General features: G+C 39.8%; 1 protein-coding gene across 2 annotated transcripts in view; it reads right to left on the bottom strand.

The window, feature by feature from the left end:
- Nucleotides 1–21,219, bottom strand: part of UNC13C (unc-13 homolog C) — a 632,546-nt gene that overhangs the window by 86,886 nt on the left and 524,441 nt on the right. For both annotated transcript variants that reach the window (XM_062204781.1, XM_062204780.1), the window contains one exon: nt 9,170–9,317. In XM_062204781.1, the coding sequence (XP_062060765.1) occupies nt 9,170–9,317 (148 nt within the window). The remainder of the gene's footprint in view (nt 1–9,169; nt 9,318–21,219) is intronic.

Genomic DNA, 21,219 nt, shown 5'->3' with positions numbered 1-21,219 from the left:
CCAGTACCAACTGAGAGAAAGTATGGTTAACTGAGGTTACTAAAAACAAAAAGCAATTCAAATCAATTGGCAATCTACAAAAAGAGTTAAAGATTTTAAAAGCTATTATTAAAATTGCTATATTGGTCTACTATGCTATATGTGTGTACATATTGTAGGTCCACATGGGGAAATTTTATTAAGAGTTTTATTTTAAATGGCTTATAGATAAGATTGTCCATAAGTTTAAGCTGCTAAAATCAATCAAAAATACATTTTAATTTGTGTGACCTGAATCTCTGTATCATATGTTTTATACTTGTTGGTAGAAAGAAACTAAAAACATTTTATATGGTTGTGCTGAAGTTTACTGATTAAACAAACTACACCATGTTAGATATTTAAGAGGTGTTTCCAAATACATGATTCTTAAAATTTATAGAAGGCATTGGACCAGATGGTAAATGTTTTCTTAAGTTCTTATCTAATGGATGAAACTGTTTGCTAAGTATTCATGTGATATTGCTATTGTCAGCAAGCGATCTAGGACTTGCTCCCTCATTTCTCTATTCTAAGCCCAACTTCTTTCATTTCTCTATTCTCCTCAAGGTAGGAAACTAATTCTATTATGAAGGAATCTGTAGGATGCACAATTTAATCTTTAGTCCTTATAAAAGAGATGGCTAACATTTTTCTGTAATAGCATAGCCAAAATAAGAACTTAAATAATAATCTCATAGCTAGACTCACTTCGCCATCAGCGAAGTATACAGTAAGTAGAAAAAACCTCCCTTTCAGACCAAAGGGAAAGAAAGTTTTAAAGTGAGAATATAATTTTCCTCATGGGCATTGTCTACCTTAGAAAAAGTAATACAGAACATGCCTGTGACTATAGACTTGTAGTTCAGGCCACCGAAGATTAGAGATGGGATACGGGCACTCCCTTGACTTGCATCCTCTGGTCTGCTTTAACACAAACCAGGAGGAAAAGAAAGCTAGGCATCAGAAGCAATGGGTGGCAGGCCTATTAATGGCTGATCTGTACAGTGAACTACCCTCAAGGAGACCCAACAGGCCAGTCCACTGCAGTGGCTTTCAATGTGGTAAGCCTGGGCTTCAGCAGAAGTCAGCTTGTGAAGAGCCCTGGCAGCTCTGCCAAGAGTTGGATCACTGGAAATGGACCTGCCCTGGAGTCGAAGGATGCCCAGGTCAGAGCCACAGATCTTATTGGCTCTAAGCTGAAAAGCTCTTCACTCAGCCCAACTTCCAAAGTGACCACTGCAGCTGAGGGGATGGCCAAGTAGGGTCAGCAACATTGCAGGCAGAACTGTACATTTCTTGTTAGAGATGCCCCCTGCCTTTACCTGGCCAGCTCTCCTCCCAGGCCAGCCAAGTAATGAAAGTCAACAGAGTGCCTTCCCCTAGGAGGTTCACACCTCCCTTAGGATATACCCCATGTGAAGAGATAGATAGGTCTGGGCCTCTGAATTTACAAGGCCTAAAGCCCACCAGATTATTATCAAGCCCCTTCTATCAGGTTCTATTTGCCTCTAAATCAGAAAACTTAATTGTAGCTTAGACAGCACCCTTCTTAGCTCCTCTAATAATGACTCTGTCCTTTGTTCTAGGCCCTGTCTAGTGCACTTGGGCCTCATTCCTTTGTAATCATAACTTCTACTCTACCACCAATGGCTCTACTCCCAACCTGTGTGTACTGATGGTCCTCTTCCCCACTTAATGCTGTATTATTGTTCAAACCTGGTAATGCCACTCTTGGGATCATTGTTTACTATCCTCACTCTGTCTTTTATGACCTTGTCTAAATATGATCAGAGTAGGCAAACTTGGAAGGCTTCCATAGCCTTGGCAACTCATGACGACAGCCTAGGGTGGTTACTGGCGCCATAACCTAGATTGTCAATTTGTTGGGTCAACAACAGGAGCCACTGTGCACTTGCCCCTCATGTGGGATCTCTGTCCTTAATGTGCTGTACATTGTGATTTAATGCTATAACTAGTACTCAAACAGTATGTTTCACTTTGTGTTTCTATGTGGGTGCAAACTGTTGAAATCTTTATACTAAATTGATCTTCTGTATATAAAGAGAATTGAAAATGAATCTTGATGCAAATGGAAGGGGAGAGGGAGCGGGAGAGGGGAGGGTTGCGGGTGGGAGGGAAGTTATGTGAGGGGGAAGCCATTGTAATCCAAAGCTGTACACTGGAAGATTATATTCATTAAATAAAGGTTAAAAAAAAATTCAACATTACCCAAGTCTACTGTAGTGTTTCTTTACTGACAAGGAAATTAAAGGCATTTTTACAATATTTATTGATCAAGATAAGATAACAATGTGCTATATTTTTTACTACAAGCAAAATAAACACTTTTCCCTAATAGAAACACACTATGGACGTGCTTGCCACACTGAAATGTTAACATTAATAGCACCATTGTATAGTTTACTGCACAGATTCTACCTCTTCATGACCAATAGATCAATCAACTCACTACCTTCTCCGCCTTACCTGTTTCCTCAAGCCAGCATCTCCCCTCTTCTAACACAATCTACTTTACATCAGTTCTCATGTCCAGCCTGTATTAGATCAAGTTGTCTCAATCTCAGCACTATTGCCACTGAGAGCCAGATGGTGGTCTTTTTTTGTTTGTTTGTTTGTTTTGACAGGCAGAGTGGACAGTGAGAGAGAGAGACAGAGAGAAAGGTCTTCCTTTGCCATTGGTTCACCCTCCGATGGCCGCCGCGGCCAGCACGCTGTGACTGGCGCACCGCACTGATCCGAAGCCAGAAGCCAGGTGCTTCTCCTAGTCTCCCATGTGGGTGAAAGGCCCAAGCCATCCTCCACTGCACTCCCTGGCCACATCAGAGAGCTGGCCTAGAAGTGGAGCAACCGGGACAGAATCTAGCGCCCAGACTGGGACTAGAACCCGGTGTGCCGGCGCTGCAGGCGGAGGATTAGCCTATTGAGCTGCAGCACCGGCCCAGATGATGGTCTTTTGCCATGGGGAGCTGTCCTGTGCACTGTAGAATGCTTAGCAGCATTCCCAGCCTCCATCTGCTTGATGCCAGTAACATGACCACTACTCCCAGATGTCAGAACCAAAGCTCTCCAGATACTGGAGGACACAATCGCCCTGCTTGAGAACACGGTATTACAGCAAATTATACACCCATCATCCTATTCAGCTTTGAGTATATTCTCCCTTGCATGGGACTTAGTGTGGAGATCATACTAAATAAACATTTGTTGAAGGAATGCAGAATAAGATGGTGTTTTAACACTGCAGTTCCTTGGTAGAACATTATGTTACTCTTATAAATTGAACTTTCAATTTCACTTAGGAGTCTAAGAATACTTATATATCCATTTTGGAGTTGTTTGATTCCCAGTGTTTGGAATAGACAGAGAATAGAAAACAGTGCTTTTCCAATACAATAGATCTCATTTGAACTCTGTGATGCATAAATTTATAATGGAACTCTATCACTTGAATTTTTTTCTTTCACTTGTTCTCTCTTTCTCTCTCTCTCCTTTCTTTCCTTCCTTCTTCTAACTCCCTCCCTACCTCTAGTCCCCATCACCTCTCCCCTCCCCTCCCCTCTTCGTCACTGTCCTCCCCTCTCCTCTTCTTTCCTTTCCTTACCTACCTCATGTTTTACTACTAGAAGAAAAAAACCAAAGAAACAGGGAAGCAGGGTCAAAAAAGAAGAAATAAGAAAAAATACAGGAACAAAAGGAAAAACTAGTGAGCAAGATAAAACACAATTATGAAAAAAGTTGAATTAAAATATTTTCAAGGAATATCTTTCACCTTGAACATAGTAAAATATTCAATTAAAAGTCATTGATTTTCCTCCTTATATTTGATACCACAATTAATTTTCTAATACAGAAACACAAGAGATAAAACAGAAAATGGTGAGAAAGAAAATTTTAGAAAAGGAAAAGAAAATCAGAAATTCAAGTAAGAGAAGATTATATGAAAGTAAGACAAATAAAACCTGCATTAAAAAAGTACACTTAAATTTCTAAATAACCATGGGACATTTTATACAACATCTGTATGTTATGATTAATTAACACTTGAATGGTAACTTAATTTCATTTGAAATGATTATTTCCCTGTGGAGTATGAATTTAAAATTAAGGGTACAAAATAACTTTCTGGCTTTTGATCATAAGGTAAATGGAAACATGCAAATTTAAATAAATTTACCTACTTACAACTTGAATTTCATTAATTAGTTATGAACTCCTAATTTAAGAAAACATGAGGGGGAAAAAAGCCCAAGTATTGGGGAAAATTATTTGTGGCATTTAGCCTTTATGTTTACGATCAGGGAGTTGTGTTCATTGTAGAGAAGGGCACAGGATCTTGATCTAGACATGCTGGATTAGAACCTCACCCCTCACTTGTAATCTTGCATGTGGGTTATATTCCCAGAAGTACAACCTGAAAGAAGAATTGACAGGTAAGTATTTTACTTGGGAAGGGATCCCAGGGAAATGAGTAAGGAAGAATTGGTGAGAAAGGAAGAAGTAGAGAAGCTAATAAAGAATACTATCAAAGCAGACTTGTTAGGAGAACTGGTGCCCTTCTCACAAGGGGATTCTGGAGTGAGGTATATGTAGAATATGCATCAGACTTGTCTTAAGTGAGGAAGATGGAGGTTTGCTTTCCATTTTTAAAAATCCATCAACTTCCTGTATTTCACTAGTTGAGGGCTACTCCTTGGAGTGTTAACTCTCTCTGGCACTCCAGCTTAGCTTGTGTGGACCTGAGCATTTGTCTGCTGCACGAAGACGGTGGTAGGGGTCAGTTGTAAGCAAGGCTAGTGACTATTAGTTTACACTTCAATGATGCCATAATATCAGTAAGGTCTTTCTAGGTTGTATTAACAAAACATAAGTTTAACAAAAAATAATCATAATAAATCTTAATAGGTATTTGGGATTGTGTGAAGCCCTATAAAATTATTTGGATAATGGCAAACATGTTTACACTGGAAACTGAGACTTCATTTGGTCATTTTGGACTCATTGCTACCAGTATAGCAAGTCCAAAAAGGGGATAGTTGACCCCAGTATTCATGGAAATAATCTTCTGTATTAAGTACTAACAGAGTTCAAAGGGTAGAGTCCAAGAGCCTGTATTTCAGCATATCCAGTGTCAACTGTTCAGAATAGCATCCTGTATAAATAAGACTCTGAGAATTAAACTTTTCTTTATATACTATTAGTAAAAGAGCCCTGGAAGTGGAAGATTCTGTGAAGCCAAGGACAATGTGGACTGGATAGCAGAATTTGGAAATTTTTTTTTTTTTGACAGGCAGAGTGGACAGTGAGAGAGAGAGACAGAGAGAAAGGTCTTCCTTTGCCGTTGGTTCACCCTCCAATAGCTGCCGCGGCCGGCGCGCTGCGGCCGGCGCACCACACTGATCCGAAGCCAGAAGCCAGGTGCTTCTCCTGGTCTCTCATGGGGTGCAGGACCCAAGCACTTGGCCATCCTCCACTGCACTCCCTGGCCACAGCAGAGAGCTGGACTGGAAGAGGGGCGACCGGGACAGAATCCAGCGCCCTGACCAGGACTAGAACCCGTTGTGCCGGCGCTGCAAGGCGGAGGATTAGCCTATTGAGCCATGGCACTGGCTGGAATTTGGAAATCTTAAGTATAAATCGTGACTCTGGAGTTGACTACAAAAACAAATAGTGGATTCATTGCTATATTTGCTTTTTTGTTGCTTCAAAAAAAAATTCTAACGTTCAGGTAATTTCCATCTTATCTTTCCTTTCCCTCACAAACTTATAGAGGATATAGTGTTGATAGATAACTTTATTGTTCAATCGATTGTCATGAATACTGAGATAGGAGTCTGACACAAATCGAAGAGAGAAGAAAAACTTCTCAGAAATTCTGGGTCCAGTAGCTGATGAAACTTTGGCTTGCTCCATTTCTTAATTCAACATGGTTATTGTAGGAAATGCTAATCCTTTCTTTTCAGTTTGGAAGTGTAAGCACCTATCTGAGCAGGTGGAGAAGAAAATTACAGAGCAATGGCAGGTTGGACGAAGTGAGTGACAGTAGAGAAGCCTCTGTTAACAGCAAATCCATGAAATGATATAGGAGTTATTTATGGCACAGGTGGATCTCATAGGTGGAAGCAGGGTTTTAAACTTTCTGGAATCTCCTTCCAGAGGGCTGGCCACTAGGGGTAGATTTTCAAACATGAAGAAGCCAGGGCATATGCTGCCACTGGCAATCACCGGGATCACTGGAGGGAGTTGAGTTGGAGTAGATATCACTCATCAGAGAGCTACAGAGATAGGAAAGTCCTCAACACGAGATCCCTAGATACACCCATGAGAAGGCCTGCTTTGGGATTTTGTATTGGAAACGTCAAAGGCATCTTCTTCCTCCATGTTAGTTTTCACTTTCCACAAAACCTGAGGCATAAAGGGGCCTAGAAGAGGAAGGGGAGGAGGAAAAAAAGAGGACATCAAACTTGGTTTATAACTAAAGTGTTCGGGGCCTGAGAATTCTTTGTTGGGGGAGGTTGGAGGAGCAGGGAGAAGATGGAATAAGTTTCCACAGAGCACGGTTGAAGCTAGTTATAGCAGAAAATGCATAGGCATTTCATACTCATATCCCATAAGTTTTAGTTCTGTAAAAATTTGTACACTCAGAAAAAGCCAGGAAGCATGCAATAGAAAAGGAAAACTAAAATTAAAATTAGTTCTATTATGCAAGTGCATTGATATTTCAAATCCTCTTTTTCCCAACATATTTTTAATGTTGTTGTACAACACATATATTAAGAAGGTGCCATATTCTATATACCCAAGTTAGTCATAAATGATAGATAGATAGATAGAGCCCATATTACTCAACAATAGGAATACTCTATGAGAACTGCATCACGAGGCAATTTTGCCATTGTGTAAATGTCATAGATGTGCCTACATGAACGAGGAGGTCTACAACATCACTAGGTGATGTAATACCATGGGGCCACCACTGTAAATGCAATCTTTCCTTGACTGAAAGCTTATTACACAGTGCATGACTAATAAATACTAATCACCCTTATCCATCGTTTCATTTTCTGTGGTATCTGAGAAGTTACTACTGGTCAACCATGGTCCAAAATAACTAAATGAAAAATTCTGGATATAATTTTTACGTTTTCAATTGCATGAGTTTCTGAATAGCCTGTTAACATCTCATGCCATCTGTTCTTTCCTGCCCAGGATATGAATCATCCCTTTATCCAGTGTAAACATGCTATCTACCCATTGGTCACATGTTGCGTCTTGGTCATCATACTGACAAATGCAGTATTACAGTGCTATGTTCAAGACGCTCCTACTTAACTGTGGCCCCAAATCATAGGAGTAGTAATGCTGGAGATTCAGGTGTGCCCAGGAAAGTACTTTATAAAGAATGTAAAAAAAAGGCTGGTGCTGCAGCTCACTAGGCTAATCCTCTTCCTGCGGTGCTGGCACCCCAGGTTCTAGTCCCGGTCGGGGTGCCGGATTCTGTCTCAGTGGCTCCTCTTCCAGGCCAGCTCTCTGCTGTGGCCCAGGAAGGCAGTGGAGGATGGCCTCTCTCACTGTCTATAACTCTCTGTCTCTCTCTCTTACTGTCTAACTCTGCCTGGCAAAAATAAATAAATAAATAAATAAAAATAAAGAATATAAAAAAATCAGATGTTGAGTTTGCTAAATTGTATGGGAAGAATGAATCTTCTATATGCACAATTCTGAAGGAAAAATAAATTCATGATACTTTTGCTACCAAATGTCTAGGTGAAAAGTTAGGCACAGTATGTGATTAAGTGCTTGGTAAAGATGGAAAAAACTAAATTATAGGGTTAGAGTACTATCATGGTTTCAGGCATCCACTGGCAGTCTTGAAATTTATTCAATGCTGACAAAGGGAGACTGTGTATGTGTGTGTGTATATATACATATATGTATACCTATAAATACAAAGCAAAACTTTTATATTTTCAATTCCTCTGGGGATAAATCTCTATCACTGTTTATCTCATGCATCAGATTTGTACTTAAATCTATAAAGTTCAGGAATCTTTGAGGAGCCTGGATTCAGGGAGTAATGCTTTCATTATTACTCTCTCTCTCTCTCGATAGTCATTCATCAGTTCAACTTTCCCCTTTCTGGAACAATCCCACAATGTAACCCGGTTTACATGCCATAAGAAAAGGGATATTGGTAGCATCTAACTAGAGACTGTCAGAAAGCACATGGAGCTAAAGACAGGCAAAAACATCAAACCAGCACCTAACTTGGCATTATTTTTGATGCAGTTAGAAAAATATCTGTAAAGAAACAGAAAGCCTGCAACATTTTTATTAAAGTTAAAAAATGGAATTTTATCATTTCTGAGGATCTTTCATGAGTGAAACAGTGTATTGTTTGTTTTCATTATTTCTGTAGTAGTTTCAGTCTGTATTTTGATTTTTGTCTCATATCAACAGTTTCAATAACCTCTTAGAAAATGCCAGACCTGTAAAAGTGTGTAATCACCAAAATATAATAAGCAACAAAGTGCCTTGAAAGAAAGGTTTTTGAAGAGCATATCCTAGAAGCTTAGGAGATTAGAACTTTGCCTCCTGAAACATATGTGAACTTTAAATAAGGTATCAAGCCTGCCTTTTGATTCATTTTTTAAAAAGGTGAAATTTTTCTCATACAAAATTATGATAAAATTATAGATCCCTTATGGAAAGCCCATTGCAAGAGATTTTTAACAATTCAAGTTAGGATTTAGGGAATTTCTATCATTTTTGCAACTTACCAAGATAGGAAAACACTGAATCTTTTGTACCTAATTGAAGAAAATGTCATGATCATGGATATTCAAAACTGCTTGTACTTAAAATAGTATTATGGAAGTTAACATCATTGAGAGTTAGCCATCCTATACAGTTTTAGTATTAAATATGTCATAGTGTTATTTAAATTATTTATAAAATTATAATTGATAAATGTCACAAATTGGTATTCTTCATTAAACATACTTCTCCATTATTAATGATGCTTTAATTTACTGTAGCAAGGCTAGCTCTATTTACTATGATTCTTCTGATGCTGAACCTTAGTTTAGTGTTCAGTTGACCTTATTGTCTAGTCCAGTGTGTTACTTACTCTGTGAGGTTTGAGTGTCTATGAATTTCTTTACCAAGGCATCCGTAGTTTGGGTATAAAGACTGAGAGCATATTTCAGAGATTGAAGATCTGGGCTTTTCTCCAAGAAATTCTTTTTGAGGCCATTTCCTCCTGCATGAAAGTATTGCTAAAAAGGAAAAAAAAACATAGAGTGATTTAGAAATAATTTTTGGAGGAGGGTCTTCATTACTCTTAATAGTGAAGCTCAAAATACTATATGACAAATGCAAGTTACGTACAAAGAAATAGTGCTGTCATTTGCCTACTCCTGCATCATCATCAAACTCAGATTCCTGACATATTTCTGAAGTGATGGTCTATGCCACCTATGCTAGACCCTGAAAGGACTAAGCCTTTTCCTTACATTCAAAAACTGTGCTACACAAATGAAATTTTGAAGCAGCTGAAGTAGAATCCTTACAGAATGACAGGTTTAGTTAACAGTTGTCTTATGTTTCTGAAAGTGAGGAAACATCTTGAACTATCACATGTGCATAGGAGGGTAGCCCCTGGTCACATATTTTCCAGATTGTACCCTGAGATTCTAGGCCAAGCGCTTTCTGCTCACCCTTCCCTGTCCTCTCATTACCTAACAATGCAGATACAGGCCAACCTGATGATGCACAGTGTTTCTTGGAAATCCAACACCCTGATCCTATGTCTGATAAATATAAGACACTGAGCTCATATTTTGCAATTGTCGTCCAACAAACTCAAAGCATTCCAACAGTTAAAAGATAATAAGGACAGAATACACTTATTAACAGTTAATACGGTCACTGACAGATATTAACGTTTTTAATACTGCAGGTGTTATGCACAGACATCTCTTTGGAAAGCAAAATATCCAGAGATAAGTCATAGAACTAAGGATGCTTTATCCCAACCATTTATACAGAATAAATATATTCTGTTTATTTATAATATTATATATTCTGTATATTTATAATACTCCACTAAGTTTAGACAAATGGTTCACCAACCCCAGCTCCAAGTGCTTGACACTTCTTGTACCAACAGTGCTGGAGGAAGGTAAATACTCACTGTTAACTGTGGATCGCTGTTACACAACTCTGATGGAATGAAATATTTTTAAGAAACTCACTAAATGATTCTGATACACTCTTTTAAATTGGTACATGTCATCTCTTTATCTTACTTCTTTAGAATTTCTGAGGTGGAACAAGTCAATGAACTGAAAAATCATAATTCACATTTCGCATTTCTCACCTATTCAGGGAGAGATGCGGAAAAATATTCTGGACATTTGCAAACATCTGAGTACACGTTCAGAGAGCATGATGTAGTGAAGATTCAGAGGACGGGCTGGAGAATACAGGAAGTGAGGATACAATCTTTTTTTTTTTTCTTTTTTCTTTTGACAGGCAGAGTGGATAGTGAGAGAGAGAGAGACAGAGAGAAAGGTCTTCCTTTTTGCCGTTGGTTCACCCTCCAATGGCCGCAGCGGCCGGCGCATCTCGCTGATCCGAAGCCAGGAGCCAGGTGCTTCTCCTGGTCTCCCATGCGGGTGCAGGGCCCAAGGACTTGGGCCATCCTCCACTGCCTTCCCAGGCCATAGCAGAGAGCTGGCCTGGAAGAGGGGCAACCGGGATAGAATCCGGCGCCTCAACCGGGACTAGAACCCTGTGTGCCGGCGCCGCAAGGTGGAGGATTAGCCTGTTAAGCCACAGCGCCGGCCAAGGATACAATCTTAATAAAGATGGCCACAATTACAGTCACCCTTCCCAGGGAGAAAAATCTGTGGCCATGTAACATGCCATTCATGGATTCCAGCTGGGGAAGCTGTGAAAACACAAGTGATGGCAAAGTCTATGGAGAGTTATGAAGAGGGGTCACAGAAAAATGGGAAAATGGGGCAGGCATCGTGGCACAGCAGTTAGCCTGCCACTTGGGAAGTCCATCTCTCCTACTGCAGTGCTTGGTTTAGAGTTCCTACTCCACGTTGGACATAGCTTCATGCTAATGTGCACCCTGAGAGGTAGCCAGTGAGGTCTCAAGTACTTGGGTCCCTACTACCCATGTGGGAGACCCAGAGGGAATTCCTAGCTCCTGGTTTCAGCCTGACCTAGCCCAGCTGTTGGGGGCATTTAAGAAGTAAATCAGGGATGAAAATAAACCTGTCTCTGAGCTTTCCAAATAAATCAAATTAAATAAATACAACTTTGAAAAAAGAAAAATGGGAAAGTCTTTTTAATACTCTTTAAGAAGATAAAGATTGGGATAGGCACCATAGCATAGCAGGTGAAACCACCACCTGCAGTGCTGGCATCCTATATGGGCACTGGTTCGAGTCCTGGCTGCTCTGATCTAGCTTCCTACTGTGCCTGGGAAAACAGCAAAAAATGACTCAAGTTCTTGGGCCTCTGCACCCACGTGGGAGACCCAGATGAAGCCTGGCTCCTGGCTTTGGTCTGGTCCAGCTCCGGCCACTGCAGCCATTTGGGGAGTGAACCAGTCATTCCGGGAGTAAACCAGTGCATGGAAGATTCTCTCTCTTTCTCTCTCTCTCTCTCTCTCTCTCTCTCTCTCTCTCTCTCCTCTGTATTTCTGCCTTTCAAGCAAACAAATAAATATTTTAAAAAAGACAAAGATGTAACTATAATAGTCTATACTTTTATATCCTTTTAAAAATGTTACAGTGTTTTCACATGCAGCAAATATTTATTGAGGACTTTGAGTCCAGAATTGTTTTTAAGTGTTTTGATAGATGAAAAAAAAAATTCAGATACTCTTTCTTTGAGAAACGTGATGTGATATGTGAGGGTGGAAAAAAGATGTAATAGATTTATTAACAGGGAAAGTTTAGATTGGGCTTGACTGTGTGTGTGTAGTCTCTGGAGGACTTTTCACATGATGAACAAAGGAATGATCAAAAGAAATTGGTTCAGATAAGAATGAAGAAGAGTGTTATCAACTGAAACTAGAAGGAGGGAACTCACGAAGGTGAGGCATTCTCTCTGTCAATGTTTCTCATGAAACCTCAGCCTCAACAGATCTGAGCCTAAGTACCAGGAGATGATGAAGAAGACAGTGGAAGAGGAAGAAAACTGAAAGTGATGAAATGATTTTTTAAAATTTTGTTTAAGTTATATAAGTCTCACATACTTCATATATACAGATTTAGGAACACAGTGATACTTTCTCCCCTACCTTCCCTCCCACCCACACTCCAACCCTTTCTCCTGCTCCCTCTCACTTTCCCACTCTTAATTTTTACAAAGATCTATTTATAGTTTCCTTAATGATCATATAACTAATCCTATACTAAGTAAAAGAGTTCAACAAATAGTATGAAGAAAAAACAAACAAAACACTGTCCTTCAATGTAAAAGACAAGTGTTGTAAACAATCATCAAATCTCAAAGTGTCTATTTCACTTTTCTCAGGAAAAAAGGGAAAAAAGGAGTAATGAGTATTCTTACTGCTATACCCAACAGGGTTTTTATTATTTTTCATTACCTTTGAACTATTTAAAAACTCTGTAAATTCACTTAATTTTTTGTCTATATTAATGCAAATTAATTGTTTCTGGTGAATACAACTGAGTGTTATTCTGTGGACCTATCTATTTTGCCGCTAGTTGCATATTTATTTCAGCTTTGCTTATTGTTTAGACAAGTATAGTGCAGTTCTTGGAATTCTCCTTTGAGCCAATTCTAAAATCTTACTGGTTCCCTCTTTAACTAATGAGCTAAATAACATTTTGGCACATTTTATAACTGCACAGTTACCAAAATTACACACTCATTTTTTCTTTTCCTTTCTTTTTGAGTGTTAGAGTTATAGAGAAAAGAGAGACAGAGAGATCTTCTATCCACTGGTTCACTCTGCAAATGGCCTCAATGGCAGGTATTGCTGTGGATTCATTCTGAGAGGAGGAGAAGCACGGTGGGGGCAAGAGGCGCAGAGTCACCACACAGACCACGGGAGTTGCGTGAAAGCTGGCCAGGGGCGAGCAGCCCACAGACTCGTTTATTTCAGTTAGTACAGCAGCTTATAGAGCTGAGGCAGCCAATCCAGTCAAGGGGTGGTTTATGCCCTAACCAATCACAGCCTGTTGCCAGGCAGGCTCCGTTGCCATGTATTTTCCCAGGTGGTTTCCCAGGGGGTTTCTGAAGCCATTCCTGAGTAACATGCTCACTTGACAGTGGCCATCTTGGCATGGCTTTCTTATTCCACCACAGGCAGGGGCTGGGCCAGGCCAAAGCCAGGAGCCTGGAGCTTCTTCTGGGTCTCCCACATGGGTACAGGGGCCCAAAGACTAACTGGTAAGTACATATATGGAATATTAGGTCCATTCCTAGGTTTCATAATTTATAAGAAACATAAAAAGGTGGAGGGTCTTCAAAGATGACAGGAATTTTGTCTTGAGGTATGCTATTCAATGAACAGCCAGCCACAAACAACTCAGGATAGCATGAGTGTTTTCTTCTATGTCTCTAAGACTATCACATGGAAAAGGAAGTAGAACTGCTTTATACTAGTTTCAAAAGACAGAAGGGAGACCATTACAGCTAGAAGCAAGGAAGCATAGTTTTGTTTGGTTTAATAAAACTTTTAATTGAAGTATTTCTGAAAAACAAAAATTGTTTCTGGACATTAAATTAAGTGGTGGTTAGATGAACATTCTAGGGGACATCTCTCTATGAGCAAAGGTGGGAAGTGTTGGGTCATGTGTCCAATTCCCAGGTTCCAGAATTCTCTTCACTACAAAAAGATTTATTTATTTATTTAAGAGGCAGAGTGACAGAAAGACACACACACACAGAGAGAGAGAGAGAGAGAGAGAGAGAGAGAGAGAGAGAGAGAAAGAGAGAGAGAGAATCTTCTATATGTTTGTTCATTCCCCAAAGGCTATGCCAGCCAGAGCTGCACCAGGGTGAATCCAGGACCTGGAGCTTCATCCAGGTCTCCCACATGGTGGCATGAATTCACTTACTGGAGCCATCACTCACTGCTTCCCAGGCTCATTAGCAGGGGGCTGGATTGGAAGCTGAACAGTCAGGACTCACACCAGCACTCTGATATGGGATGTAGGTGTCCCAAGCAGGGGTTTAAAACAATGTGGTAAAAGGCTCACCCCTCCTCACTTTTTGACTCCTTGCTTTTTACTTTATAATGTGCTAGAAAATGTAATTTATCATCTGTCCCACACACAGTGTGAGTGTCCTGTAGGTTGTTTAGCCTCCCAGAGTGTCATGTCATCATCATAGAATGGGTAGCTGAAGAATCCACACTGCCTGTGGTCTCACAAAGATGTAAGTAATTACTGGATCCGAAAGAGTTTTATAAACTATAATTTCCACTTGTAAGAAAATATACATAATTGGTAGAATAAACTCCCAAACTGTAGGCTGGCTTTGTCTCCTCAGCACAAGCCCTGTTTTACTGCATGCTTAGTTCCATCATCCTGCCATCATATATAACTCCACCATGACAACAGGAAAATAGCCCACAGCATGACTGGCTGCTTTCTGGGGGGAACCATGCTTTTGCAGGTACCAGAGCTGACACGTCTGCACCACCCTAGGCTCCCTGTTACTCTCATTCTGCACTCAGTTGCAAGGTTCCAATGACTCTCCCTTTCTCATGCCACTCATACTCGCCTTTCATCCTCTACTCACTTACAATACCTTGGTGACAGCTCTCATCGCGATATAAATCAACTAGCTATAACTGATCTCTGTTACAGTCTTGAACTATGGAACCTATTTTACACATTTCTATAGGATGACTATTGCTGAAGTGACTTTTTAGTGCACCACACATTTTCAAAGTCACAAATAAAGCCATTTTTAGAGAATATATTCAGGTCACAAAAGGACCTAGGCATTTTCAACCTAAACATTTCCTTTTGACTGCATTCTACACCACTTCATTATGCAAATACTCAGTTAAGCCCAAGGCTGCCCACAGAGGGGTCTCCTCATTGACCCTAGCCCTCCTGCACAGAACCTTTCCAAGGTGAAGTCCTTTGTCTCTGATGATGTTCCAGTCATGGAACATGTTCAGGAAACTTCCTGAACACTCAGTGAATTCTCATCCATCCCTTAATATCACCCCAGATTTTCCTGATCTCTTCGCTTCATGCTGGTTGGTTATCGCTTTTTAGGCCATGCCCTGTCAATTAACTATTTACATTATCCTGTTCCATCTCTTACACTGGTGCCTTTAAGTGAGCACATATCATGATGTACTTGTCAATGTCCCTCACTCATTTTTCAATCTACACTGAAAAAAATGTGAGGGAAGCAACAGCTTTGATTCCTATAGGAGAGTCCAGAGGAGTTGTAAAAATCATTGGAGACTTCCTGCTGTTACAGTGAGGTGGTGCTGTGCAGCTGGAATCAACAGGCTGCAGGACGAAACCTGGGCATGCACCATTGCTTGGGGGATGTGGAGCGGGAGGGAAAGGGGTGGACTGAATTTAATAATTCGCTTCATTGAGAGAGCTGAAAAAGAGTTTTATCATGAAAGAGGGGACAAAACACTTTGGTTACAATAGAATATGTGGGGTCTTGGATTTAAATGTGAAAGATGGTCCTCCAATGTAAACAATCACTCCTCCAGCAACAAGAAAACTAAGTTATTCAGAGTTTTCTATATGACAAGAACTGATTTAATGGGTTCATATGTGATAAAGCATTTGATTTCTTCATGCAAACAAGTAGGTAAGCTTCACTAATGTAAAGGATGGAGACAAGAGACACTCCTATACCTCTGAATGGGGGTTGGGATAAGCTATGCAGGAAGTAACATTTTCATGATTTTGAAAAATAATGGGAGAATTTATTCCACTTTTTGCATTCTTCATAAAACTGCAGAAACTAAAGTCCTTCAGAGCTTGCTGTAATTTCTGAGCAAGAAATATTGCTGCTATATAAAAAATCAGGATACATATTGTCTGCGTGCTTAGCAAACCTTTCTTTTTATAATCCCAACAGACTCTGTAACTCTGTGTAACTCTTCAGATTTGTCAGAAATTGTTGATCTTTTACTTTCTATTTTTACTTACTGGGAGGAACAGTCTAATATTTCTTCACATGATAACAAAAAGAATTTACTTTTTGGTAGCAATTTCCTATCATCACTTCCCCCCACCCCCAACACCTGTTTCCACACTTTTGACAACTCCATGCAGATAATTCGTTTTTTAAACTTACATTATCACAACCCACTGAAACCACTAAAGCTTTCTTTTTTAGAAATTATATGATAGTCAAACAATTATTTTCTACCACAGCTGAAGTCTTCCTTTACATATCAGAATATGCTACTCCCTCCCATAAAATAGTTCAGTATTTCCCTCTGGCTGACAAACTAAAGTTGTGATTCTTTACTTTGATGCTAAGGCTTCAGCACTTGGGCTTCAGTCCAATGAGCGGTTTTCATTCCCTGTGATCTTCAGGCAGTCATGATCTGTCCCTCTATGCTAGTCTATTTGAAATTCTCAGGCTGACTGACACCTTCTCTCATGTCATCATGAGTTTTTCTAAGCTTAAAATGTGTCTTTCCCCTTATTTTGTCTCTTTTCCTCTAAATTTCAGAATGTTCCTCTTCAGAAAGCCCCCTCAGGAGTTCTCCCTCAAACATCCAATACAAAGTCAGGACTGTCTCTGCTTTGCGCAGCACTTTGCCCCTGACTCTTTCATTTAACTGATGGTTGATGCTTCCTTCCTACGCCAAAGGCAAGAGCTCTCATCTCCAGCTACCTCTTTATTGGCCCCCATATTTTTTTACATTTGGTGAGCCCCCAAAAAATGGTTTCTGAATGGTAATACTCCAAACGAGGTAGGTTATTTGTTTTCCCAGTGAGCTGTTGAGTTTTAAACAATGCAAAACCTATAAAGTAAAAAAGAAGATGCAGACAATCAGTCACTAAAATTGTCTTAAGGATAATGGGTAGCAAGGACAAATTAGACAGGGTAAGAAACTTAGAGGCATTGAAATGTGATTCCAAGCCATATTCTGCTATTTGGATTCCTGAGTATAAAAAATAGCATGAGGATTAAAGATGTTAATAAGAAAATTGCAAAGTTATATATGATCTGATACTTTGCCTAAATTATCTCCTTCATACTAAGAAATGCCATTTTTCCAGAGGGCCTTGATCCAGCGTCTACTATTTTCAGAGAAGGTGCTGAATTACCACTGCCTGATGTTCAGGTCTACATACACAATGAACATTCTGTAGAACGTGGAAAGGTGGGGGGGAGAATCAAACCAGACAGGATTTTTCTTTATATTTCAAACTTCACAGTGAGGTAACTTGAGGGATTATTCAGGAGTGAAGAATGTCCTTAGGTCTTTGAATTCATGCTCAAGTTAGAGAGGAATTGGTGTTGGGAAAAGGTCTCCTGCTTCTCTTAGAAAGAATTCTTCATTTCAGGAAATTCCAGGGCAGCCAATGTCTTTTTGGAATATAGGTCAGGACACAAAAGTTCAACTGTAATCCATTCAAACTAGGGTTTCCCAATGGGCAATCCATAGGATTGCACACACTGATAATGTGCTTGGTTCTCTCTCACAGCTGTCACCTTGTTACTTTTACTTTGAAATACTCTTTTTCTTTTTCCCAAAGGAAACTTTTATTTAAGGAGTACAAATTTCATAAGTACAACTTTAGGAATATAGTGATTCTTCCTACCATTTCCCTCCAACCCCTATTCTCACCCCACCTCTTCCTCCCTCTCCTATTCTCAGTCCTATTCTCTATTAAGATTCATTTTCAATTAACTTTATACACACCAATTCTATATTAAGATTTCAACAATTTGCACCCCCCAAACACAAATAAAAACTGCTTGAGAACAAGTTTTATAGTTAACTATCATAATACAACTCATTGTGGACAAAGGTCCTACATAGGAAGTAAGTGCACAGTGACTCCTGTTGTTGATTTAACTGACACTCTTCTGTATGACGTCAGTGATCACCCAAGGCTCTTGACATAAGCTGCCAAGGCTATGGAAGCCTTTTGAATCCATAAACTCAGTCAGTATTTAGACAAGGCCATAAGCAAAGTGGAAGTTCTCTCCTCCCTTCAGGGAAAAGTACATCCTTCTTTGATGGCCACTTCTTTCTACTTGGTGTCTCTCAGAGAGGTCCTTCAAATAGAACACATTTTTGCCACAGTTTCTTAGATTTTCATGCCTGAAATGCTCTCTCTTGCTTTTCAGCAAGACCAGAATGCCTTAAGGGCTGATTCTGAGGCCAGAGTACTATTTAAAATGATTGTCATTCTATGAGTCTGCTGTGTGGACTGCTTCCTATGTTGGAACATTCTCTCCTTTTCAATTCTATCTATTATTATTATCAGACACATGATCTTATTTATATGATCCTTTTAGCCCTTAATCCTATCTATATGATCACTTTAACAACATGTTCAGTTTAACACTTAAGATGGCATTTTTACCACCCAGTTTAATGGGAGTTGGGATTCCATGGGAAGTTTTTAAACTTTACCCTTAGAATTTCATAGGAATGTATGCAGAACTGTACAGCTTTAGGTTACAAACTTCCTCCTCCCTCTCTTATTCCCACTCTTTTTTTATGGAGACCTATTTTCAGTTGACTTTATACACATATGATTAAGTCTATGTTAAATAAGGAGTTCAAAAAACAGTATGAATAAGAAAAAAAACTGATCCCTAACAGTCAAGACAAGAGCTGTTCAAGACAGTGTTTCTCAAAGTGTCAAATTCACTTCTACAGATTTTCTTTTAGGTGATCTATTAGTTATCACAGGTCAAGGAGAACATATGGTATTTTCCCCTTTGGGACTGGTTATTTCACTAAGCATGGTTTTTTCTAAATTCATCTATTTTATTGCAAAATACTGGATTTCTTTTTTACCACTGTATAGTATTCCATAGAGTACATATCCCATAATTTCTTTATCCTGTCTTCATTTGATGGGTATTTAGGTTGATTCCATGTCTTAGCTATTGTGAATTGACCTAAAATAAACATGGGGGTGCAGATAACTCTTTTATTTGATGATTTCATTTCCCTTGGGTAAACTCCCAGGAGTGGGATGGGTGAACCATATGGTAGGTCTATATTCAGATTTCTGAGGTATCTCCATACTGTCTTCCATAGTGGCTTTACCAGTTTACATTCCCACTAAAGTGGATTAAGGTACCTTTTTCCCCACATCCTGGCCTGCATTTGTTGTTTGTTGATTTCTGTATGAAAGCCATTCTAACGGGGGTGAGGTGAAACCTCACTGTGGTTTTGATTTGCATTTCCCTGACAGCTAGTGAATCTGAACATTTTTTCATATGTCTGTTGGCCATTTGGATTTCCTCTTTTGAAAAATGTCTGTTTAAGTCCCTTGCCTATTGATTCGGCTGTTCTAGCAGGTGAATGGAAGGTATGAAGGCTCAACCATCCTCTGCAGCAAGATATCATAATTTCTCTTATGTCTGCCATAGTTTACATTCCTGGCTTATAATTGAAACTACATGCCAGGAAAAATCATTGCAGCTCAATTAAAGTTTCAGTACTTAAGAGAGTTAATACTCCTATCAAAACTTATATACAGGCTGAAATGTTTTAAAATCGTTTAGAAGTAATTATAAAGTAATCTAAATAATTTAAATATTGCATTATAATTCAAAAGAAGTAATCTATCTGGAGAAAAGTGATCTGTTTTGGCCTGTTACAGGTTATTTACACTTTGCAAACATTGAGTGAAATAGAGATTACATAGAAGCAAGGGCACTGACTTGAGTCTGTAGTCTTTTTTTTCAGCTCTGCCAATTACCAGTAGCACTTTGGCCTCAAACAACTTAAAACCTGTACTATCAGTATTCTCATCTAAATAATGTGAATGAACATTCTGTATTCATATAATACAAAGGATATTCATAAGGATCAGGTGAGATTATATATACACATGAGATAACATTTAAAAATGCAAAACTATTTCAGTCTATTTTCTCCAAGCCATAACAGCCTTATTCTTCCTTTCTCAGCTCCAGCTTCTTTGATTAAATTGAACTATAGGATAATTAAGATCATTTCTTTGGCAGTTATTGGCAGTCAGCCTAGGTAGCATCTGCTGCTTTGGATTAAGAACATCTTTCCCGGCTGGCACCATGGCTCAATAGGCTAATCCTCCGCCTGCGGTGCCGGCACACCAGGTTCTAGTCCTGGTCGGGGCGCCAGATTCTGTCCCAGTTGCTCCTCTTCCAGTCCAGCTCTCTGCTGTGGCCTGGGAGGGCAGTGGAGGATGGCCCAAGTCCTTGGGCCCTGCACCCCATGGAAGACCAGGAGAAGCACCTGGCTCCTGGCTTCCAATCAGTGCAGTGCGCCGGCTGCAGCGCACCAGCTGTAGCGGCCATTGAGGGGTGAACCAACAGAAAAGGAAGCCCTTTCTCTCTCTCCCTTTCTCTCTCTTTCTCTCTCACTGTTCACTCTGCCTGTCAAAAAAAATAAAGAAAGAAAGAAAGGAAGAAAGAAAGAACGAACATCTTTCCCATGAGGCATGGCTCCTCTTACAGCGCTCCTTTTGCTGGACTCCAGACAGTCACTGAATCTCTAGTTCTTGGAGTTACATGTCTTCTGAGTAGTGCTCACCCTTCTCTGTAATCCCTTGGTAGTTAGCATTAATCATAATTAGTACTTGGTAGGGCAGTCCATTGGGGCAAATCTCAGAGACAAATAAGATCAAGGGAGCCTCAGCTTTGGCTAACTGACGACAGGGGCGTTAGACCACAGTTATCAGGTGAATAACATGCAGATGGACAGATCACAGTATCGAGAGACTGCAGGCATGGCAGGCCAAGCATGGGGTCTCGACAAGAAAAGTTGACATCACCAAAGTTAGGGAATAGAATAACTGAAAACCTGACTCCTGGCTCAGGGGACCAAGGTGAGATTCTAGCCCTGGATGAATGAGACAATGACACAGATCCATTTAGTACATCTTGGATTCCATAAGGGCATTCTGTCAACACTGTTGGGATGGGATTCAGAGGAATTTTCTTGGAGATCAAGAT

The sequence above is a fragment of the Lepus europaeus genome, chromosome 11 (assembly GCF_033115175.1).
Source record: "Lepus europaeus isolate LE1 chromosome 11, mLepTim1.pri, whole genome shotgun sequence".
Taxonomy (NCBI): Eukaryota; Metazoa; Chordata; class Mammalia; order Lagomorpha; family Leporidae; genus Lepus; species Lepus europaeus.
Note: the sequence above shows the minus strand (reverse complement) of the source record. Positions and strands in the feature narration are given on the sequence as shown.